The 26,084-nt window shown below is 37.5% G+C and overlaps 1 protein-coding gene across 3 annotated transcripts in view; it reads left to right on the forward strand.

The window, feature by feature from the left end:
* Nucleotides 1-26,084, forward strand: part of KCNAB1 (potassium voltage-gated channel subfamily A regulatory beta subunit 1) — a 351,971-nt gene that overhangs the window by 284,975 nt on the left and 40,912 nt on the right. For all 3 annotated transcript variants that reach the window (XM_045539527.1, XM_045539524.1, XM_045539526.1), the window contains 3 exons: nucleotides 1,186-1,230; nucleotides 3,146-3,189; nucleotides 13,110-13,196. In XM_045539527.1, the coding sequence (XP_045395483.1) occupies nucleotides 1,186-1,230; nucleotides 3,146-3,189; nucleotides 13,110-13,196 (176 nt within the window). The remainder of the gene's footprint in view (nucleotides 1-1,185; nucleotides 1,231-3,145; nucleotides 3,190-13,109; nucleotides 13,197-26,084) is intronic.

Consider the following 26,084-nt stretch of genomic DNA (forward strand, 5'->3'; position numbering starts at 1 on the left):
GTACATCAGCCCTTTTGGAGTGTGTAATCTCCAGGTACATGTATCTATAGACCTTCCATTACAGTGATTCAAATTACTTTTCAGGGAATTAACTTCGGTGGGATGGGGTTGCTGACATTTTCAACAGATTTTTCTTGTTGGACCAAGTTGTCGGAATTGTCACCATCATCCTCCATTGGTGACCATTAATCATGCTAGGCTTTTATACCTGAGAGCTGCAAGGCATTGACTCTATAGCTGATGGAATTATAAATGCCTTATTTCAAATACTGCTGAAGTTTGAACTTAACCTTTGAATCTCAGATCATTTTTTTTCCAGACCAGTTTAATCAAATTATATACCTAAGGAAACTAAATTGCACTGGGATATGCCTCCCAATTTTAAAGTATATGCCTGTAGTACTCAAGACATATTTCTTATTCCATGATCATAATGCTACAATTTCACTTCCCGTAAGTTTGCTGACAAGATTTTCACATTTCAGTCCCTTAGAAGTGAAGAGGTAGAAGCTTGAATTAAGGATTTTAGGACTGTTTTGCTAAAACAACATTTCCATTTAATAAGACACTCAAAGAAATCTTTTTCCTATTTATTCTCAACATGTATTGATTAATATAATTTACTTCATCATTCATATTTCTATGTAGTCAGTTCCTGCCTGTGAATATGATGGTTGGAGGGAATAACTCAGAGCCACAAGGGGCCAGGGTCCTTGGCAGGGCGTGGACTTCCTCCCAGGAGAAGTTCACACACGGTCAGCGTTAGGCCAGATGCTGAATAAGTGCTCATTGGTGTTTGTTCTCGTAAGCTACTAAAGCAGTCCATCCTTCGAGTCCTTTCACTTGCATTCCCATGTGCCATTTCTGACCCTCCATGCTCACCCACCATTCACCTCCACGTTGCACCACTGTGCTGGGCTTGCTGTCACTGCCCTTCTCATCCTCTGGCCTCTCTAGGCAAAGACCATCTCCCTTCAACTTCTTCCTCTACGATCTGACTTCAAGTTCCTACTCACCAGCTTCCCCATGTCCTTGCATTTCAGTGACATGAATTAACAAATTTATCTCTTTACCAATTTTTTAAAATGTGGGGTACAATAAATTCTTTGTGGTGCTATGATAATAAATGACTCGTTGCAAGAACCTGCAATTTATTTATTTTCTCTGTGTTTGTCTGATATACAGGAGGTCCAGCCTGGTCATAACAACCAAACTCTACTGGGGTGGAAAGTAAGTTAAATATCTTTTATTTCTCCTACTAAACAGGAAACAACTAGCAGTTCATGCTTTTATGCTTTTAGGCAACTATTTTACATCTAGCATACTAAAGCTAATTGGCTTAGAGACAGGAATTTTTTTCTCTTGCTAAGGAAACAGCAATTAGCCTAGGATTCAATTTTAGCAAGATACTTTGAAAGAAATTTAGTGCAAAGCATGTGGTCACTTGTTACTAAGTGATTCATGGAGATTTTTCAAATACCAATCTCATACTTAGAATCATTTCCAAAATAGAGTTCAAATTTCAGGAAAGGAAAATAAGCACAAAGCATCACAGAAGAAAAGCTACTCAAATCTGCCAAAACTCAGAGACTTCTACAGAATGCAAAGATAAAAATATCTCGTCTGGCTCCTTGTGTAAGTCTCTGATCATTTCTGAAGAGGGCTCTGAAAATGCTGATCAAAAGGATCATCTCATTGGAGAATAATATGGAGCTACCTACACCACTCGCTGTCAGGCCAAATGAAAGAGAGGTGCTCTCTCTCATGGGATGCAGAACAAATTTCACTGGATGAATTGGCTTCTGATGGGCCTGCTGGCGTTTGAACTGGTACTTACATTTTTCAGGGGGACTTAGAAGGCTAGCCTTTGACAAACATGTAAGAAAACAGCAAGCTATTCCATGTACTGGAGCATTTGTGGGCACTGTGATTTTCCATCTTTGAGATGGAACTCTCAAAGAATGCTGGAGCCTTAACAAAAAACAAAAACAAACAAACACAACCTTATTTACCTCTCTATAAGCAATAGGGAATAGTTTCTGTGGTTTTTTTTTAAGTTAGAGGCAGAAGCCAATTCTTCTTTAGGAAACTTCTAATCAAAATATGTATGTGTATACACACACATGCAAACACACACACTAATATTTTGTTGCTTTTGAGTCTATTTATGACGATATGAAGACAGAAGATGGAATTTAGGTGTTATTCCTATGGTAATCCATACAAAAAGCAACATGGTGCCTATGAGAAATGAGGATTTTCATTGACTGTATTTTGCTTCACAATGCCATTGCTTGGTGTTTTGCAATGGTACACAAAATCACACCTATAGTTTAGAGAAAAGCAGGAAATGAGACAGTCTGTAAGAACCATTATATAGTATAGTACTACTATATGCAACATTATCTAATATTCTTATAAAAGATACAGAATAAAGATACATTCACAAAGGTGAATGGTAAACTACTATATTTTTTAAAGAAGTGGCCAAATGTACTGATGTTGAAGAAACATTTTATTGATACTTTTAAATTCAAGGAATCTATTTCTTTCTAATTGGCCAGAGCTTGAGAATTGTCCGGGGAGACAAAAGTCCTGATGATTAAGGGTCTGTCTTCTTAGGATACTAATTTAAGGATGACTTGGTTCATCACATTTGGAAGGAAAATAGTCATTAAATTTCTTTTAGAAGTCTAAAGGAACTTCCAAATTTGCTTCCTTTCTCAGAAAAGCTAATGATATCAGCATACTGGCAATCTTACAGTAAACTCACAAACCTATGTCAAACCTTTTTTTTTTTTGGCTAAGAACAAGGTGAGAAGGTTGAACAGTGTCTCAAATTACATATGGACAGGGTGTGTGTGGCTGAGTTGTTGCTAACGTGAGCTGGAGCTGAGTGGTGTTACTGCTGTGGTGACAGCCATGTTTAATCCACCTCCTGGGGTCTTCAAAGAAAAAGAGCTTCGTGTGTTGCCCACCAGCCTTCTCTCCTCAGCCTCCAGTGGTGCAGAATTTGCTGAGAACAGGGTATAAAATTAGCAACTCAGTCTAAGTAAGAATGATTATTCTTTTGCCCTTTTGAAACAGAGGTTTAAAAAAAAAAGCACACCCCCACTCAAAGTCATTTGCTTCTTTTTCTTGGCAGAGCTGAAACAGAGAGAGGGCTGTCAAGAAAGCATATTATTGAAGGTGGGTACTGCTGCTTCGATTTTGTTTTTGTTTGTGGGTTCGTGGTTCAAGAAAGGTATCAACTAAATAGGTTCAAAACACATTGGATGGGGAAAAAATTCTATATGGAAAGAACCACAATCAACCAAGCTTGTTCCTGGGGGTTAAGTATGTAAGAAACTCAGAGATGTAGAGGTGAGCATGGAAACTCAAAAGAAAAGGGCCAAATTGTCTAGAACTCTTCTCATTTACAGCTACCATAATATTAATGAAACACTTCTGTAAGACTTTTTAAAAGAGCTTTATTGAGAGATAATGTACATACCATAAAGCTTACCCATTCACAGTGCACAATTCATTGGTTCTGAGCATAATTACAGAGTTGTGCACCAATCACCATAATCTAATGTTAAAACATTTTTGTCCCCATAAAGAAACCTTGTACCCACTAGAAGTCACTTCCTCCTCAACCCCTCCCACAGCCCCAAGCAACCACAAATCTACTTTTTGTCTCTATAGATTTGACAATTCTAGACATTTCATATAAATGAAATCCTATAATACATGATATTTTGTGACTGGCTTCTTCTACTTAGCATAATATTCATTCATGTTATGCCAGTAATTTATTCCCTTTTTTGCCAAGTAATATTCCACTACATGGATGTACCACATTTTGTCTATCCATTTATCAGTTAATGTATATTTGAGTTGTTTTCACTGTTTGGCTACTATGAATAATAATGCTGTGAACATTTGTGTACAAGTTCTTGTGTAGACATATGTTGAGACCACTATACATTTTTTTAAAAGTATATACATATGCATAGAAAAAGACTTGTAGAAAATTGCCACTGGGTAATTGATTCACAGTGCCATTACTTTTTTTTTTTTTTTTTTTGAGACAGAGTCTCACTCTGTTGCCCTGGCTAGAGTGCCGTGGCGTCAGCCTAGTTCACAGCAACCTCAAACTCCTGGGCTCAAGCGATCCTTCTGCCTCAGCCTCCTGAGTAGCTGGGACTACAGGCATGAACCGTCATGCCCGACTAATTTTTTCTATATATTTTTAGCTGTCCAGCTAATTTCTTTCTATTTTTAGTAGAGACGGGGGTCTCACTCTTGCTCAGGCTGGTCTCAAACTCCTGACCTTGAACAATCCTCCCACCTCGGCCTCCCAGAGTGCTAGGATTACAGGCATAAGCCACTGCACCCAGCCAGCCATTACTTTTGAAATGGTATTCAAAACTTGGTATAGGTTAGAAATAAACAGGAAATAAAATAGTCTACAAGGACCATTATGTAATAGAGTACTACTACTCTACTTCGTTGTGAAATCTATAATGTTTATTTATGTCTTGCTTGTCTTTATACAGTTTCACACTTATACCTTTGGCAATAAAGGAAAAATGTTAAAAAGGGCTGCCATATATTTCCAACATCTTAATACTACTTTGTAAAGTACAGATGCTTCTCAACTTTTGAAGGCATTATGTCTCAATAAACCCATCATAAATTGAAAATACCATAAACTAAAAATGAATTTAGTACACCTAACCTACCAAATATCATAGTTTTGCCTAGCCTACCTTAAACGTGCTCAAAACACTTACATTAGCCTACAGTTAAGCAAAATCATCTAACACAAAGCCTATTTTACAATAAAGTGTTGAATATTACATGTAATTTATTGAATACCATTCTGAAAGTGAAAAACAGCATAATTGTATGGGAACTCAAAATACAGTTTCTACTGAATACAAATTACTTTTGCACTATCATAAATTTGAAAAATCATTAAGTTAAACCATCATAAATTGTGCACCATCTGTATTTCACAAAAATCCAACATTTTTGTAACTTTAGATTTATGACTGATTATTGAGACAGGCGATTTTCTCTTTTTTAAAAAATAATTTTATGAGGCTGGGCGAGGTGGCTCATGCCTGTAATCCTAGCACTCTGGGAGGCCGAGGCAGGAGAATTGCTTGAGCTCAGGAGTTCAAGACCAGCCTGAGCAAGAGCAAGATCCCATCTCTACTAAAAATAGAAAGAAATTACATGGACAGCTAAAAATATATATAGAAAAATTAGCCGGGCATGGTGGTGCATGCCTGTAGTACCAGCTACTCAGGAGGCTGAGGCAGGAGGATTGCTTGAGCCCAGGAGTTTGAGGTTGCTGTGAGCTAGGCTGATGCCACGGCACTCTAGCCTGGGCAGCAGAGCAAGACACTGTCTCAAAAATAAAAATTAAAAAATAAAAATAAAAATATCTTTGCTTAGCACTGGACTCTAAAAAAAACTTAAATAAAAATAAAGAAGTAAAGTCCTCCTTTTGCTCATCCAATCTCATCTCATCCCATAGTTGGACAACCCGACACACGTCTTTCCCACATTTTCCCTGCAGTGACACTGTCATATCTATCCATCAATCCATCTGAATACTCACTTATATTAATACTTAAAAATATGAAAATATATGTGTTAAATCAATGGAATCAGGCTATAAATATTAACCTAAGTCTTGCTTTTTTCCACAATTAAAATACACTTTACACACCCAACTTATGGGTTATTTTCAGTTTTTGGCATTATAAAGAATTACACAAGTGACCATCCTTATGTAAATAGGATAGATTCTAGAAGTGGCATTGTTAAGTCAAAGAATTTTACATATTTTAACACAAAATTATTTTCTAAAAAGAATTATACCAATCTGTTAGATGAACTGGTTTTTTTTAGTGAGTTTCAGTTTCTTTTAATAAATTTGTGCTTCTTTTTCATGGTAATTAACTCTTCATGTTCTTAAGCTATTTTTCTTTTGAGTTGTCTTGGTCATAATAATTTGCAGGAGCAAATTATTTGTATATTATCAATGTTCACTCTTTGTTGTTTATCTGTGTTGCAAATATTTTCTCCCAGGCTGTTATTTCATTATAAACTTTTTTTGTCTCCATGAACCTAATTTAAAAGATAATGTTCAATTTGAGAATATTCATTCCAGTTTGGAAGTTGAAGATCTTTATTGACCTACAAACAGGATTACTTTCAAATATCTTAGACTTGCAATAGAAACAAAATAGTTCCAGTATTAGATCACAATCATTTAATTTAAAATGGAGACTTTTGAAGCCAGATCTCAGAATATATATAAAATACATAGATACACACACAACTATATACACATAGTACATATATATATGTACACAATAATAATCATATCATTCCATTGTTTTCAAAGTTCTTATGTGAGTTTGGTATTTCTCACTAACTGATTTTTAATATATTTGTAGGCATATGGGCTTTGAAATCAGACAGACCTTTGTTCAAGTTCCAACTCTGTCATTTATGAGCTGGTGACTTTGTACAAGTTACTTAACCTATTTAGCCTCTGCCTCCCTGACTGTAAAATAGACTATAAATATTCTCATCTCATAGAATTACTATACAGGATTGAAATTATATAATTCACATTGAGCACAGGGTCTGTCACATAAGGACTTAATAACTCTTATAATTGTCATCATCATCATCATTGGTCTTATAAGTACAACTACTAGTTTTCATTCTATGGATAAGGACACTCTTTACTAAGTAGGTGACAGTCTGAGGCTGCCACGATGAATGACAACCTTCTAGCCCTAGAGAAAACTTCCCAACTCCTCACCCAAACAGAATCCCTTCTCAGGCCTTATTGTCCCATTTGGGATTGTAAAGTCAAACCCAACCTGCTGCTCAAAACTGTTACCATTCCTGCTCTAGCATTTTCCCCCATGACGTGGGTCCTCTACCACAGGGATTGTCAGCGACAATCGGTTTATAAACCAAGTTGGCTTATAATATCAAACTGAATGAACAGGACAGCAGTATGCTGCCTGAAATTTTCTTTTTTTCCCCTTTACTTTTTAATCTAATTGATTAGAAAATAGAGATTCAGAAAATAACAATCCACAAAGAAATATAAAACCCAAAAGAAAAAGAAGGGAAACAGTCTGCTACTATCCTCTTTATTGAATCTCCATTGCTTTGATATTGACCAGTATGTGCATAATTTCAGAATTCTCTTTTTTTTTAATCAGCTTTCTTCAGGCATCATACCACATAATGGAAATACCTTAAATTCCCTCTTCCTTTAAAGAAGTTAGAAATTCTCTTAGGAACTAGTCTCTCAGGATGGATAAACCAGTTCAGCTGAAATTCAAGCTGACCCAGATTCAAACTTCAACACAAAATTTCAAACCTTTGAGATTGAAGAATTGGAATAATTTATTATTATGTCATCATTGTTGTTATTATTTTGTAGTCCATAGTTTTAGCAAAACCTTGTAAGTACAAGAGAGTCAGCTCAAAGGATATTTCTAGGCAATCAGGAAATTGAGTGGATTTGGCAGAAAAGGAGAGACATGAGATGAGATCCAAAATAAAGGTTAGAGAAGTTTACAAATCACTATCCTTGAGATTCATTAATACTTGTTCTGTGATGAAGGTGACCCTTATTCAACATTGGAGATTCATGTGCACATCAAATTTGAGAAGCGCTGTTGGAGGATAAGACAGAAGTCCAAATCCATGTACCATTCAGGCCACTTGTGTGCTGGTGTCCTTGGCCACTTGAGTTGCTTTAAAGAGTGTAAAATGAGCTTGACTTCTGCATAATGTAGTTTTCTAACAAATTCACATGAAAGGCCTTTTCAATAGCCTGAAGTTCTTGACTTAGATTCAGTTAAGTATATTGCTCTCCTTAGATTCACAAGGAGGGAAAAGAAAATACACTAATAGATTTATTATGCTCATATAGAATCCCAAGTTCCTTTCAGGCTGTAAAATTCAATTTATTCATTTAGCCATTCCACAAACATTCATTAAGCCCCAATTTGAGCCAATATGAGAATTCACAAGCCAATATGAGAATTCTTTTAGTGCTTTATGTAAAGGAATAAAAATTGTTTGGTAAGTTATGTTGTAAGAATAAGTAAATCATTTGTATCCTTATACAGTGAAAAGCTGTGTCTAAGTCTACATTTGCCTTGCATGCAGATAAACAAGTGTTCTTATGTGATGCAAAACACAAATTCACTGTCACTGTTTTAGCAGTAGGAAAGAAAAACAATCTGAGAAAGCTCTGCTTGAACATTTTGAATTAATAACAACTCTTAAAACCTACTTTCTGACCTTTAGAAGAAAAAGATAATTTATGATTTTACAATTAAAGAATAAATTTCTGAACAAATTGATGCACCACAGTATTCATTTCTATTGTACCATGTTCATGTAAACTTACATCCCCCCGCCCAGGACAACCATGTTTCATGGTAGGAGGCACAGCCCTATACAGAATATGTTCTAATACAGCACAGCCTTTTTTTTTTCTTTCTTTTTTTTTTTTTGAGACAGAGTCTTGCTCTTTTGCCCTGGCTAGAGTGCCGTGGTGTCAACCTAGCTCACAGCAATCTCAGACTCCTGGGCTTAAGCAGTCCTTCTGCCTCTGCCCCCCGAGTAGCTGGGACTACAGGCATGTGCCACCATGCCCGGCTAATTTTTTTCTATATATATTTTTAGCTGTCCAAATCATTTCTTTCTATTTTTTTTTTAGTAGAGACGGGGTCTCACTCTTGCTCAGGCTGGTCTCGAACTCCTGACCTCGAGCGATCCTCCTGCCTCGGCCTCCCAGAGTGCTAGGATTACAGGCGTAAGCCACCATGCCCGGCCTGTACAGCCTTTTTAAAAAGAAGCAAATGTGACCTAAATTATTATGAATGAGAGGTGTGCTGAGAAGAAACCAGAAATTATATAGGGAAACAGTATACATTATTTAAGGCACATGTTTTTTGCAAGATAGATAGAAAAGCAAGTGCATGTGAGGTGTAAAAGTTGACAACACAGCATATTTAAGTAGACCTCTTGTAGAATCTCCAAGCTACTGATTTCCTTGTTTCTATGCAGTTAAAGGCAACACTGAACACCCAATCCACTTCTGACCATGCCAATCAGCTTACCGTCTGGAATAAGCATATTTCCTTAGAAACCTGTGAAATAGGCTTAAGTTGAATTAAGGTTAACCTTCTAAACAATATGGTTCCTGTTAAACTTCAGTACCTAAAAAGAAAGGTGGACTTAGATTTCCTTTTACTGTAGTCACTTGAAAGCGATTTTCTTTAAGTAATTTATTATCCTGTGGGCTTTTGAGGAACTGCCAGTTAATTTCTAGATATGTCCTCAAGGGCAGGGAATGTTTCTCCTTCTTGTATTCAGCTCCCACAGACACTGGGTTACTGCCAAGGGACAGGCTAATGTCAAATTGCCTTCAACAAGTGCATTCACTGCACTGGAGCACTTACCTCTATGGGTTATGATTAGCTGCCCAGCTGCCCCTTTGGGTCCAAGGTTAATGCATTTTTGCATGTCTACTTCAATTGAAAATAATATCTGGCCCCAAGCCAGTGTTCAACAAATCATAGCAAATCTCCATTTGCTAAATGGAGATAGAAGAGGACTACTTATTTCTTGGAGCTAAACACTAAATGGCTCTTAAGGAGACATTTGTTGAGCATGACTTTATATTGCTATGATTTACCTATTTCTATAAGATTAAAGCATCCAGATAGAAAAAGGCAGAAATTCCTGATCTGGTTTGCAGTCACATGAAACATCAAAGCAAGAAGATCATCTAGCTCTATTTTGTCTTTAGACAGATGAGAAAACTGAGGCTCAGAGAGGCTAAAAGACATCAAAAGGTCATTCAGGTCAGCGAGAACCCATAACCTAGATCCCAAACCCTGTCCCTCACCTCCTCTGAGTGCCAGCCTGGTCCATCCAGCTGCCAAGAGCTCCATGTGAGGACTGATGTGCCTCTTGGACTTGACTTTGGACTTGGCTCCACCACCCCCTCCAATCTGCTTTTCCCTGACTTCCCCCATCTTCGTAAGACTCATCCCACTTTTCAGGTCAAAAATCTAGGAGTCATCTTTGATTACTCTCACCTCTACACCCTATATATCCAGCACACCAGCAAGTCCAATTATTTCCACTTACACAACTTGTCCCGTATTTGCACACCTCTTACCAATTTTGTCTGAACTTGACTGGCTACAGTAGCCTCCTCACTGGTCTCTGTCTTGCTTTCATTCTCACCCCTTCAGGTCATTCTCAGCAGGCAAAGCCATCAGTTCAAAATGGAAATCTGATTATATTATTTCACCTGCTTAATTCCCTCCTCTTTACTACCCACCCCCAACCCCCCTGCCAATGGCTTAAAATCTCACCTAGAATCCAAAATTCATACCATGGATTACAAGACTTTGTGATTGAGATTTTCAAAGTGAGTGGATAGTGTGCCTTAGAGGCACAATCTCTTTTTACTCTATTTCAAAGTCAGAGTAGGGATCACTGGCCTGGTACACTTGAATTGCTGCCCAAATATCAAGAAAAGGTACTTTCCAAATAAAGAATTGAGAGGTAAGGAATGACCAAGTATTATACAATGAGACTGACCTTCGTACCAATTCCATGTCATTTTTTTCTCAGAGACAGGGTCTCACGCTGTTGCCTGGGCTAGAGTGTAGTAGCATCACCAGAGCTCACTGCAGCCTCAAATTCCTGGGCTGAAGTGATCCTCCTGCCTCAGCTGAGGATAAACTACAGGCACACACCACCACACCCAGCTAATTTTTGTATTTTTTGTGGGATGGGTTCTTCCTGTGTTGATCAGGCTGGTCTTGAACTGGCCTCAAGCAATCCTCCCGCCTCACCCTTCCAAAGTGCTAGGATTACAGGCATGAGCCATCATGCCTGGCCCCATGTCATTATTTATGGGTACACATTATGACCTTGAACAATACATCTGTGCCAATTGATGCTCTCAATATATGCTGTGAGCTCTGTGGGGATGATGATTGTGTCTGTGCATCTTGAAACCCCTAAAGTCTGGCTCAGTTTCAGGATCAAATTGGGACTCACCACATTCTAGTGGCATGGAAGAGTAAATGACTGAAGTCATGCCTAGTCTGTGAAAAGGCTGATCACACAGTTACAATAGCACCAAGTTGGTCATAGCTGCTTCCCCTAGTTACTTTCAGCCCACACTGAGCTGTTGGAAGAGACTCGGTGGGGGGGGGCCTTCATCAGAAGGAAGGACATTACTTGTTTCCAGTGCCAGGCACGGGCTAGAACGTTCATTAAGTGCCTCCCTCCAAAACCAGGAGTCTAGTGAAAATGTTGGTCATTTAGTCTTTGACTCTCCCTCTGAAACTTTCCAGATGTTAACACCACAGTATAATTACCACATTACATTTCTGTAGACTCTCTTATGAAGCACTTTCTGGAGCAGCAATTCTGAAGGTGGTAAATGTTTTAGCCCCACTGCAGATTAGAGAACTGAGTCACCAAAAAAAGGCAAAGAAGCCAGGTGGGATCACAAGCATGCTAGGGTGCAGATTGCTCAGTTTGCACCGTGGCGATACCCTGGTATTTGCTTGCTTACCCTGTTCTCTCCCTACCTCCTCCCTACATGCAATTGTTCCAGAAATTGGCTCACACCATAGTACTTTTCAAGGTAAATTTAATTTCAAGCTGCCCCTTGAGATATCTGGTGATGCCCCAGGCCTGAGAGTCTCGGCAGTTTTTTAAGAGCAGGCATCAGACCTCATAACACCTGTCTGCCCTAATCTCTTCATCAAAGCTTTTAACAAGCTACTGTCACAGACAATCCTTTCTCAATGGATGGAAAATATTTCCGGAACTATATTCAAGCACTCCATTTTCCTGTCAGAAAAGTAATTGTGGCTGGCTGATAAACCAGTAAGAAAAATCAAATTTAAATGAGCCAAATTTAAATTTATAAGAGCCTCATTTAACATGCAATTAATTTTGTGCATATAATAAAAAGAGAAAAAAAGCCTCTGGTCTCCCTGAGTAATTAAAGAGGCTGATAAGGAAATGCTGTGCCTCACGGAAATGAGATACAATGATTCTTGAACACTGTCATCCTTTTGGTTGAATACTATTATATACAACACATTCTATTTCAGGGAAGTATTAATTTTACTGAAATTTAATTATTTTTTTCTGAGTACTCATACGAATGTGATCAAATGGTTAGGGCTGAAGCAAAGGCTATTATTGGTTCCAGATTTTTTTTTTTTAAGTTCTCACTTCTCGTTTATATTACCTCTTAAGTCTTTATAGCTTCTGATGTTTTTGTTTCTTCCCAAAAGAATGGGGAATAATAGAAATGGTAGAGCCCAGTTATATTTTATGTTCCTTAAACTTTGTTCCAATTAGTAAAACATTGAGCAAAGCTTTCGTTTGCTAACCCTTTTATATTACTATTAAAATCAACACATACATTAATATGGGGTTAAGGCAGTCATTTATTTCTGATTTATACCATTTTAATGGGTCTGAGGCACAATAAGTATATCTCCAGCCCACTATAAGCCCATTAAGTAATTCAAAACATAAACAATTAATTTGGATTCTTCAAGAAGAAAAAAACAAACTATTGAAGAGAAGCTGTTTTTTATGCTAAGTTTTGCTTCTGGATATTGCCACACACAAATCACTGTGAAAGGTAATTACTAAGTGTGCATTTTGCAATGAGAGTGCTAATATTATTGAAAAAGTTGTGTTGAGGGCAGTCAGCCTTTGATATATACTTAAAAGGTTCTAAGGGCCAATTAACACATCATTGTATTCAATGTGTTTTTGAAACTAATCCAATGCTATTTTTTTTAAAGTAAACTCTTGAAGGAAACCAAACTTCAACTCTTTCTAATAGTGCTCATATTTGGACTTTTTTTTTCTTTTTTTTTTTTCTTTTTTATTTCAGCTTTTCATGGGGACAAAAGCTCAGGTTATATACATTGTCCATGTCCCACCCATCCCCCTGAGTCAGAGCCTCAAGCGTATTTGGATTTTTTGGTTATTTTTTCTACTTCTGTTCCCAGGATTGAAGGGCTCCCTCCAGAGGCTGCAGCTGGAGTATGTGGATGTGGTCTTTGCAAATCGACCTGACAGCAACACCCCTATGGAAGGTGAGTGAAGAAATTTAATAAAAGACTCTGGAATTATTGATTCTAGCTTGAGAATGTTTTCCACTCACAGTAGGAAATGAAATATTATTCAGACTGATCTGATTGCATATGAAAAATAAAGTCCTTTCTGAGGGATGCCTTCCAGCCTCAATATTTATCCTCAAAGCCAATGCTCTGCATCCTGCATCTTCCTTTTCTGAGCAGCTGAAGGCATTAGGTTTGTGGCTCCTGCTGGCTACAGTACTCATTTTTTCCAGGTTCATTTCACTTTTGTGATTTCATCAACCAAAACAATAAAATTAATTGGAGGGGGAGTTTATAACCCAGCCATCATTATTTTGGAGTAAGTCCTCCGAGGGTCTTTCTATTTTATAATAACTTCAAGTCTGATTAGTTTCCAACCTGCAGAGTGCTAAGTGGTGCCATGGGCAGAGGTTCAATAGGAACCACTGCTTCACAATAATACTCCATTGCATTTTGGTTGTTGATTCTCAAGGAGCTACAACATTTTATCCCCTTCCTATTACAACTTTTTGAAAACCATAGTTTAAGCTTCTCCCTGTGGAAGCTTTCAGAGTGTTCCTAAAACCAGATTATCTTCAATTTACATTTATTTTTGGAAGCTGTCTAGGCTGTTTGAGAAAGAAAACAGTTTGGGAGTATGAATTAAAAAGAATGTTCCTGTTAATTGAAGTTTACAATCATGTGGATTATCACTTAACTGAGGTGACTGACAATGAAGATATTTGGGGGAAAGAAGAAAAAAGAAATGTTCTGGTTATTTGAATTTTACAACATGATATGGATTACCAGTTTTCAAAGAATTAGAATAGTGTAATCCACGTAAAATCACACTCAAGGTAACTTTGTCCTTGATGATTCAAAGGACGGGACCTTATAAGTCAGGTTCTGAGAAGATTTATCTTCGCTGTAAGTTTATAGAAGGATTATAGAAGTAACAAAAGGCATAAGTGACTGAAGTACTATAAATTTTTCCAGGTTGCATTTCTGACCATTAAAAAATGTATAGAAATTATTTTACTTGCCATTTATCTCTTAAGCACAAAGAAATATTAAATATATATATTTATATAATATATATTATATCTAATTTTCTCCTAGAGTTTCCTGCCTTCTTAATTCTTGATAAACTAGGAATTTACTATAAAGAAGTATCAGTGTTGGAAATTACCCATGGAAATGACATAAAAATACATATTTTTGTCAAAAAATATTAGGTGTTTGATAAAGCAAATAATAAATGTTTTATTAGTATAAGAAGTATCTATTGGAAGGACAATATGATTTCATACAATTCTCAATGACACATCAAAACAGAGCACTAAAGCTATTTAGTCAGCAAAAGTGTCAAATAAAATGCCATTTTATGGGGTCTGTGAAAGACTGAAATTACTTCCCATTTTAAGTGCCTCGTGATTATTTTCCTCTTCGGAATTACACCATGTTCTTTGCAATTACACCATATACAGGATAACAGAACACCTGAGATTTTTAAGGAATTTTTTTTCCTGTCCTATCCCCTACTTTTAATCTTAGGAACATATTGTAGGAGTTTTACAGGCAGAAAACATAATTTGCATTGTATCTATAGAAGAAGGGGAAAATTCTCAAGTAGGGGCTAAACTATGTGATATTAACAAGGTAAATGATGTCTCCTATTGATATTGGTTATGTATTGAAATGTATTGAAAAGGAACTTCAAAGTATTAAAAAAAATAAAAAGATTGCTGCTGCCAGATGCAGTTTGTAACTACAGTGTTTGGAAAATTTAAATTTTCCCTAAGGTTTTTATATAAAATTCCACAAAACAGAACAGGAAGCTATTTTATCATGAGTCAATGCCCAAGTTCAAAAACATAATGAAGAGTGTTAGACAATGGAGATTTGACACTTATTGATAAGGTCAAGGAACATGGCATTATGTAGCTCAGCCGCAACCAACCACTTTATGCTGGAAGGTAGCCTGTTCTCCCTTGCCTCTCAAGTCCCCACCCTTAGCAAGTCCATCAAGCTCTGAGGTTTGTTTTTTTGTTGTTACAGTATACACGTTTATGGAGTACATGTGAAATTTTGTTACATGTGTAGGATGTGTAATGATCAAGTCGGGGCATTTAGGGGATCCATCACCCAAGTATTTATCATTTCTATATGTTGGGTACATTTCACGTTTTCTCTTCTGGCTATTTTGAAAACCATAGCCCCCCTACTCTGCTATAAAACATTAGAACTTATTTCTTCTATTTGAGGCTTATTTTTCTCAGAGGACTTAGCAGGGATGACCCACAGGCAGTTTCTCATATAGGACTTCTTCCAGATTGAAACAGTTTCCATATGAGTTTTTCCTAGCTTTCGCAAGGATATTTCGCAAAATATTTATCCTCATAGAAGTATATATACATAAAAAAAAGAAAGAAAGAAAATAAAATGTTTATCCTCAAACCTAGTATACACATGTGTTCCAAGGTGAGCCAATGGAAAGGCCAGAGTTTGATATTAGTCTCTGGAAGCACATACCATACATTTCGTCTTTTCTGCTTTACTGTAACAGGAGCAAGTACTGATCTGGGAAATAGAAGAAATACAAAATAAAAAGACAAGGATTTCCAGGTGGACTTGGGTGCATTTACTTCTCTAAAAAGGGGGGGCAGGGAATGGTGTCTGAGCTCTTTCTCGATTCCCTGTTAAGGTTCACTTTCTCAGTGATTTTACAGATCATATGTGTCATAAAAGTTGTACATATACAATGAGGTCTACCTTAGGTGGGCTGTTAGTGTTTCTAAAAATAATACATAAGGTAAATGTTATATATAATCAAATTACCCTTGAAAATCCTTCATTAACTCTTTGTTAGTGAACGTTACTCTATAGGATTTAATTATTCAATTTCTTCCCCAAATATAGTGGAAAAGAAACCATCCTTTGGTAGTTGCCCAGTCTTTTTTTTTTTGGTAATGGCAGGAAATCCTTAATATTATTTACATGCTTTTCTTGTTTCAACAACTCATATTGGCTATTTAGGCTCCACTGCATCCATTTCTGTTTAATATAAGTGACACAACAGTGATTGCCAAGCATATATGGTTGGATTTTCATAAACTAAATCTACATATATTAAAACCACAAACCTTTTGCATTTGTAGATCATTTTTATTGGTTTCCTCATCTCTTGTCAACTCCATCGGGCCACAACACACACTAACTTACGCTTTTGCTGAGGCGCCTTTTTAAACCCAGGGGACCTGAGCACCTTCCAAATGAGAGTGCCCAGCCCATCCCAGTGCTAGCTCTTCTCCATCACTGGTTACTAAGTAGAGTGGAGTTCAAGAACCTGGAGACACTGGAGAGTCTCCAGACATAAGCCACGCATATGTTAAGGGTCCTGTGTGTTCCTCTAGTGGGTATCTCTAAGAAACATTTTAAATAACTTCCATTTAAATGTTATTAAAATTTCAAATGCATTCATGTGATTTGTACTATAAAAGAATGTTAATTGAGAGCATTTTAAAAATAAACCAAGATGAGTTTCATCCAGTTTCTACATATCGAATAACAACCAATGGAGCCCGAAAAAAATTAACTATGGCATCTTCTTTATAATATATTGGCATCATATATCCAATTAGTTGTTGCCATCCCTTCTTCCTTAGAAAATCAATCGACTAAAAGTGAGATCTCTCAAAAGAATGGCTACAAATTCCAAATGTGCAATCAAAGGAGAAAAGGGTGAGAGACACTTCACTTGCAATCTGCACCTCTATGGAACAGTTACACATTTTAGGGCTCTGGGAAGATGTTCCTGACAGCAGAGGGGAACTTGTGTACTTTTTCGTCTGTCCTTCTTGTTTATTTTTTCTGGTTCACCTAGTAGTAAGTCATTTTTCTTTCACAGCATCTGCCATGCCATCTGTCTCTGCTACAATATCTGGCAACAATGACAAGTTTTCCAATCCTAGAAAAAAATCAGCCCCACATCCCATTTCTTCTTTCTCAGGAGGCTGTGTTCCTCCCAGTAGAGTCACTGAAAGCTTCTTGTGCTCTATGAAATTCATATTCTTAACTCTCTCACTTTCATAATCCCTAATGTGTATTTCAGAATCTTCTCTTGAGCTCATTAGACAAGAGAAAGTTCAGGCCAACATGACTCGGGCTGGACATGGATGAATACAGAGCATTCGTGTATCTGAGGACCTGTACCAGGAGTTTTCTTTTTGGTTTGGTATTCTGTCATTCCCAAACATCAGGCTAATATCTCTGTCTTTACTCCTCACTGCTCTAGGAAAAAGTGATTAAGCATGACTGTGGTTGTGAAAGGAGGCTGTAAGCCTGTACAACTTTTGAACAACAGCAAAAAGAAGGGACACATTTTAGCTTGCATAGCTTTTTAAAAAGGAAAGAAAAAAGCCCACCAACTTGTTGATCTGAGAATATGATAATTTTTAAATTATTTTTAAATTTAAAAAACACTTGGAATCTAGTCTTCTTTTCATTTAGAGCTTGTTGCCAAAACTAGTTACTATCGTGGAATTCCTGAGTCATTAAATATTATCCCCATCCTGATTATAGTTCAAATTATTTATTTTCTGCTAGTAGGTCAGTGCAAACATAAAACAACCCAGATGTCTTAACTTCAAATAAGAAACAAGACCAAAGTTAGCTTCACCTGATTCCCATAATATCATCATGTCAAATAACCCGTTTAATAAGTATTTACTTCTTTCTAAGCCATCTTTTCTGGTGTTGTTATGTGCAAGCAGGAATCTATGGATATTCAGCAATCGAGATGTCCAGTGACAACTAGGAAAATGCCAGAAAGCAGAAAACATTGCAGCATCCTAAGTTTTGTACATTTTATCAATTCCAAAATACAGGACATAGATATTTAACTTCCAAAGTAAAGAAAAGTTTTCAGAACAAAAATTTAACCACTTAAAATCTAGAATTATCATTTAACCACAATAGATCAACACTTCTACCTCTATCTTTTATTATCTTCCCTGAAAGTTACCTTTAATCTACCCTAAAAAAATAATAATAGCAGAAATAAATCTTTTGGAAATAGCCACATATGTAATTTGAATTTTCTATTAAATGTCTATACTACCCAAAGCAATCTACAGATTCAATGCAATCCCTATTAAATTACCAACATCATTTTTCACAGATTTAGAAAAAATAATTATACACTTTGTATGGAATCAGAGAAGACCCCGTATAGCAAAAGCAATTTTAAGCAATAAAAACAAAATGGGAGGTATTAATTTGCCAGACTTCAAACTATACTACAAAGCTGTGGTTCTTAAAACTGCCTGGTATTGGCACAAGTGCAGGGACACAGACCAGTGGAACAGAACAGAAAATCCAAATATAAAACCATCCTCATATAGCCATCTAATCTTTGACAAAATAGACAAAAACATACTCTGGGGACAAGAATCCCTATTCAATAAATGGTGCTGGGAAAACTGGATAGCCACATGTAGAAGACTGAAACAGGACCCACAGATTTCACCTCTCACGAAAATCAAATCACAGTGGATAACAGATTTAAACCTTAAATGGGAAATGATTAGAATTCTAGAAGAAAATGTAGGAAAGACTCTTACAGACATTGGTCTAGGCAAAGAATTTATGAAGAAGACCCCTAAGGCAATCACAGCAACAACAAAAATAAACGAATGGGACCTGATTAAATTAAAAACCTTCTGCACAGCCAAAGAAACAGTCACGAAAATAAACAGACAGCCTACAGAATGGGAAAAAATTTTCACATACTACACATCAGATAAAGGACTGATAACAAGAATCTATTTAGAACTCAGGAAAATCAGCAAGAAAAAATCAAACAACCCTATCAAAAAGTGGGCAAATGACATGAATAGAAATTTTTCAAAAGAAGATATAAGAATGTCTAACAAACATATGAAAAAACGCTCAACATCCCTAATCATCAGGGAAATGCAAATCAAAACCACAATGAGATATCACTTAACTCCAGTGAGAATGGCCTTTATCAAAAAGTCCCAAAACAACACATGTTGGCGTGGATGCGGAGAGATAGGAACACTCATACACTGCTGGTGGGACTTCAAACTAGTGCAACCCCTGTGGAAAGCATTATGGAGATACCTTAAACAGATTCAAGTAGACCTACCATTCGATCCAGCAATCCCATTATTGGGCATCTACCCAAAGGAACAAAAGTCATTCTATAACAAAGACATCTGTACCCGAATGTTTATAGCAGCACAATTCACAATTGCAAAGATGTGGAAACAACCCAAATGCCCATCAATCCACGAATGGATTAGTAAACTGTGGTATATGTGTACCATGGAGTATTACTCAGCTATAAGAAATAACGATGATACGACATCTCTTTGGTTCTCCTGGAGAGAGTTGGAACCCATTATATTAAGTGAAGTATCCAAAGAATGGAAAAACAAGCATCACATGTACTCACCAGAAAATTGGTTTCCCTGATCATCACCTAAATGCACATCGGGGAAGGATACCAATTGGATATCAGAGTGAGACGGGGGTGGGGGGGGAGGTGATGAGTGTATGCCTACATGATGAGTGCATTACGCACTGTCTGGGGAATGGCCATGCTTGAAGGTGCTGACTCAGGGAGGTGGGGGGGTGGGGGAGGGGATGGAGGTATGACTACATGGTGAGTGCCAGGCGCACTGTCTGGAGAATGGACACGCTTGAGGCTCTGACTCAGGGGGATGGGTGGGACATGGACAATGTATATAACCTGAGCTTTTGTACCCCCATGATGAGCTGAAATAAAAAAAAAAATTAAAAAGAAACAAGTAAGATTAAGTATAAGATTAATAATAATTTTATTTAACTCAATATATCAATAAATTACCATTTAAACATGTAATCATACAAAAATTACTAATGAAATATTTTAAATTCTTTTTTTTCTACTAAGTCTTTGAAATCTGTTGTGTACATCTTAATTTGGACCAGCACATTTCAAGTGCTCAATACCCATATGTGGCTAGTATTTAATAGCTATTGTATTTGACCACACAGGTCTATAAACTCTATTTCCAGCCTAACAGAGCCCTGGGCACGTAGTAGGTGCTTAATGTATATTTATTGGATGGATGGTTGATGGATAAATGAGTGAACAAGCATTTGAGTGATTGAATAAATGAAGCTCTAAAGTTAAATCCAATCGCATTTTTCTCAACTTGAAAACCTAGTTCAGTTTCCTAACATCTATAAACATTCTGGTACCTGGTCTAGTTCAACATATTTCAAGGTGATGTTAAGGAGAGATTGTTGACAAACAACCCCAGGACACTCTTACATCCTTTTTCTCTTCACCTGCAGTAAGAGTAGCAACCAGATGTTGCATCTATCTCTAGAAATATGGTTAATACCGAAGTGAACAGAAATGAATGGAGGTATGATTCTTTGGCAGTACAGTTGCCCCTGAAGATTACTATATCAAATTAAAATTATTTAACACATTTCATTTATGACCCTGGTCAGGGTGCTCCCAAGGGCCTCTGGTGTACATCAGATCAATTTAAACTTCTGGCTTGAGAGGCTGAGACAGCTGAGTTTTCAAGAAATTAATTTAGAGAAAATTATTTTCACATCCAAGAAGATGAGCCAATTTTTTGTAGCAAAAAATTGTGTTCCAATTTTACAAAAGCAATTTTATTTCCATTTTAACTGTTAATTCACCAAAAATGTTACTGATACTTTAGACCTATTCAGCTGATGTTTTATCCTTTACAGAATAAGTCATATCATAAAATAAGAAATTCATTTCATTCATCCTAAGAAATCACAACTGGGAATGTTTGAGTTGCCTTTGGGTTCTTTTGGTCTCTGGTTCAGCTTTTTAGAAAATCTCATGTTTCTGTTCACTGTGGGCTTCCTCACTGGAATAATATTTCTGCAGAGTGGACAGGGGGATTAGATGGACACAGCTTTGAATTCTGGCTTTGCTACCTGTCAGATTGTATACCTGGGGCAAGCCACTATCCTCACTAAGGCTCAGTTTCCTTACTTGAAAATGGAGGTAAGACATAAAGTATCATCTGAATAAGTTAACAGTGTGGGTATAGCACCTTACTCATAGCAGAGGCAGACAAACAAAAGCCCCATTTCTAGCATGTACTGTATAACACATATGTATATAAAACTCCCCTTCGTCTGGATCTCTTCTCAGAGGTAACCATAGGAGAAGTCCAAGGCCTTGAAATTACAATATGACAAAAATCAAATAAAGGTAGCCAAGCTGCAGGGTCAACCAGGGTCCATGGTGAGATCATGTAAGAATCAAACCATGGAGCTGGCAATGGAATTTTCTTCTAGACCATTTTTTCTCCTTAGAATTTTGTTCTGAAATCCTTCACACCCTTTAAATTAATTTAGTCATAAATTTTCCAGGGTTAATCTATTCATCCTGAAAGGTAATCTTGTGCATATGACTTTATTTTCAAAAGTATCTCCAGAAAAAAACTCTGTAATGGGATTAACGCATTCATTCAACTGCTATTCACTGAATACCTACTAGGTGCCAAGTACCATTCTAGGCACTGGGAAAAGCAGAAGTTAAAAACTTAGACAAAAATTCTACCCTTATAGAAATCGCATTCTTGTTGGGGAGACAGACAACAAGTCAGTAAGGAACTTACATTAGATGGTGATGATAGAATGGAGAAAAAAATTAATCCTGGGAGAGGGATAGGAAGTTATGGGGGGGTGGGTTTTAGATAGGATGACCAAGGAAGATCTGAGGAGAAAATGGGGTGAATAGCTTGGCCTCTCCAAAAATAGAAAAGGTATGGCTTTAGAACCAGACACACCCTAATTCAAATCCTCTTTCTGTTACAAGCTAATTGATCTTAGGCAAGTTCTGAATCTCTCTTGTCTTCATTTCTTTATGTGTAAAATGCAGGTAATAATATCTACTCCATAGGGTTATGTGAGGGTTATTTGAGATAATATACAGAAAATTCTTAGGCTGTTGCCTAGTAAATACTCAAAATTTAGAGCTATCACTTTTGTTATTGTTATTGTTTGCATGTTACTGCTGTAAATGTTTCATGTAGGATATTACCTTGATGCAATGGTTGACCCCAAGTCTACTACCAGGTTATCCTAGAGGTCTCTCAAAAAAGAAAGACTCACACAACAAATTAAGATGTATGAATCACATGGTTTACTAAATCAATTAAAATGCAATGTGAGGAGAAAAGGGGAAGAAATAGGGACAGTTCAAACAATTCGATAGAATACAAGCAGTGCTCATGTGACCTGTTCTCTCTCTCTCTGCCACATTGACCTTCCCCATGGTGGTGTGATTATAAGGGTCAGGTTTGAGGTTTGAGCGAAGGGGTTCAGCAGATAGAAGGTGCCTGGTCAGCAGCACTCTTGCTCTGTTGGGGAACAGTGCCTCTGGCCATCTAGCTAAGGAGTATTTGCATTTCTTGTACAGAGGACTTCTGAGGCTAGAATGGGGGCCACCAATGGATGGCTGATTTAAGACCTTATTTAAGTCCTCATATGCTTTATGTATATTTAGTCTACTTTCAAATGTTTGGTGTTATATGCACATGGATGTTTGTGAAAATCACATCTTTCCATTTCTCCCTCTCAATGTTCTGCACACACATTCTCTACTTTGTTTATGGCCACCATGACTCAGGGGTTACTAATCCATTTAGCTTTACCATGCACATTATATAAATTCTGCCTATGTCTCCCAAACTACTTGCTTCTCCATCCAGTTTCATTTATCTTCTTTGTTTGTTTCTCTTACTTTCCTGAGCAGAACTGAATAATCTGAAGTAACAAGCAAAGGCATATTTCAGAATTCCCCACTCTTAGTTATTGACATGCTGCCTCAGGTTTGAAGAGTTCTCTAGGACTGTTGAAAATTTTCCAGCATTAACAGAGGCCCAGAAAATTCTGAGTGTGGATCACTCTGACATGCATCTATCAGGAACAGAGCCTTAGTTAACAAATTATCTTTTCCAACTGGGTTCCACAGGCACTTTAGAAAAATTACCTCTCCTAGAACATACTGAGAAGTTGAGATTGCCAAGGCTGCAGAAAATAGAGATGACTTTAAAGAAAACTGTACTCCAAAAAAACAATTTATAGTCCTCTGGTGCTTTATTTTGTGTTTTCTTTGGAAATCAAATATTCCCAACCTCATTCCGTAAAATCCTGGTTGGAAGGAAGGATCCTAGAGAAGAACATGCTTATATTCTATATAATTCAGCTACTTCTTTTATTTTCTCTCCTCCTCCCCCTTTTTTTTCTTTCTTCACATCTTCACTCAACAGTGAAGGCAGAGGAGATACAACCCCTATCATTAGTAAGATGCAAAAGGAGAAACAAGGTGGGCCATGTGCCTGGGGGCCTCTTGTACCTCCTCATAACAAGCTTGTGGAACCTCACTAAGTTCAGAAACACTTCTTTCTTCTTCTTCTTTTTTCCTATGTTGTTTTTTTTTTTTTTAGTTAAGAAAAAAGGGAGGGAGAGAGAGAATGGAGACTGCTTCTGCTCACCCCAGCTGTCAGGTGAAAACCAGAGCTGCTTAGTATTCTGGGCTGTGGGTTTGTGACTCATGTGCACTTCCTTCTGTGAGTTGTCATTTCCCTGAAAGATATCTGGAGTTGTGACAAGATTTAACTCATATTCTGAGGGGATGTTGACTCAGTCTCAGGGGAATTCATTTCTATAAGATCCTCATTGTGCTGCAGCCGATCTGCAATGCAATGCGGAGGACTTGGGGACTGACATTATTTAGCAGCCTCGCACTCTAGGGTTTCTTAGCATGCTGATTTAATGGGGTGAGCACAGCCACCTATTTCATGGCTAATCTAAAATTCTCAGGCAGTGAAGATAAACAAACACCCTCACATCTCTCTCTTACTTTCTGTATAAAACAAAATAATAAGAGATTAAGTGGTTTTGTAAGCCCCCTTCTGGGTATTTAATATGTGTACTGAAAAAATAAGAGGGTCTGCAATCAGAGGATGAGGGTGCACTAGCACCTTAGGTGTGAACTTGGCTGAGTTGCTCAGACCTTCTGCTGCTCAATTTTTCATTTGTAAAATGAGAAGAATAAAAATATTATATTCACTAGCTATTTCCAAGACTGTTGTGAAGACAAAATGCAGTAATATAAGTGGAAATGTTTTATACATTGTAATGCCCTGCACAAATATTTTGAGGTGGTTGTTGTTACATATGTTTATACTTTTTGGAATATATATGCATAGTAAGATATATTAATAATAATTGAAGTCTCAACCACATTCTGAGACACAATTGAAATGAAATTTCGGAGTGAGACACCAAATCTCCATTTGTGCTTTCCAAGGAAGTGACCAAGAGCTGGTTCCATGACTCTTTCTTCACTCTACTTTTTCTTTTGAGAAATTAAAAACCTATAGAAAAGTTGAAAGAATAAACACCCAATACTCTTCACCTACATTTACCAAACTATGCTATATTTTGCCTTTACTTTTCCCTCTGTTGTTTTCTCTCTCATCGTGACATTTCATTGATAAATATTTTCTTCAGTACCTCCTGAGAACAAGGCATTATTCATATGACCATAACACAATCATCACAATCAAAAAATTTAACATTGATACACCACTATTATCTAATATGTAAACCATGTTCGAATTTCATAAAATGTCCTTTATAGAATTTATTTGTGATTTTTTTTGGAGGAGGAGATAGGTCCATGATTTAATTAAGAATCCTACAGTACATTTAGTTGTCATGGCTTTTTAATCTCTTTTAATCTAAAACAGTTCCTCCACCTTTTTTGTCTTTAATGACATTGACACTTTTAAAAACTCCAGGCCATTTGTTTTGAAGCATGTTTCACTCTGGATTTGTCAGATTGTTTTCTCATGATTAGGCTAAGATTAAGCATTCTGGGTGGGAAGACTACACAGGCGATGTTGGTCCTTCTTGGTGTCTCCTTCCGAGGGCCCAGGACGGTTGCTGTGGCCCATTATTGGTCCTGGTCCTGTTCAGGTTGATCACTCAATTGGGGTGACGTCTGCCAGGTTTCTCCACTGTGATGGCACCTCTTCGGCTTTGTGATTAATGAATAGCCTGGAGCTGTGATTCTTTGAGACCATGTGAATAGCTTGTCCCCCAGCCCTCATTTGAGGATCCACTAAGAATTCCTGCCTGCCTCCGTTATTACAAGGGGGGTTGTGAGGTGGTGGTGATTTCCTCACTCCATCAACTCTTCTTTCTTTACAAGTTGGCATTCTCCTGTGATGAGGAGCTTTTCCTTCTCCTCCTCCTCCACTTTTAGTTCAGTGACTCTGGAGTCCCCTCATTGGCTTCAGAAATATGAAAGTTGAGAGAGGAGAAGAGAGAGGATCTAGTGAGAAGGGCATGTCTGAAGAAAACTGTGCTGTGAGCCCCATCCTCCCCTAGCATGGGAGATGGCTGCCCCTTCACTGCAACCTTGGTTGGGGTGGGGATCTCGAGGCCACTCAGATGATTTACAATGTGACCTCCATGGCTGGGGAGCATACTGGCCTAGGAGCAGACTCATGCTTGGAAAGCCTAGGGGTGAAAGGGAGGGATGACTGTCTGTCTTGGTGGCACAGCTGGGAGAGTGCTGCCCTCCTGGGGGTGACAGGGAGGGTACCTGTGAATGTCTCCTGTATGGAGTCATCTTAGGTCCTGTTCTCCAGGGCCTCCTGGAGATGGTGGAGGCTGGAGCCAAGAGGATAGTTGTTTGGGGGAGATACAGAAAATAGAGAAATAGAGAAACCCACCATACTCAATACTACTGCAGGCTTCTAGCCTAAACTGGTCCCAGCTTGGGAAAAGCAGAAAAATTTGCAT

This window comes from Lemur catta, chromosome 1, assembly GCF_020740605.2.
Source record: "Lemur catta isolate mLemCat1 chromosome 1, mLemCat1.pri, whole genome shotgun sequence".
Taxonomy (NCBI): Eukaryota; Metazoa; Chordata; class Mammalia; order Primates; family Lemuridae; genus Lemur; species Lemur catta.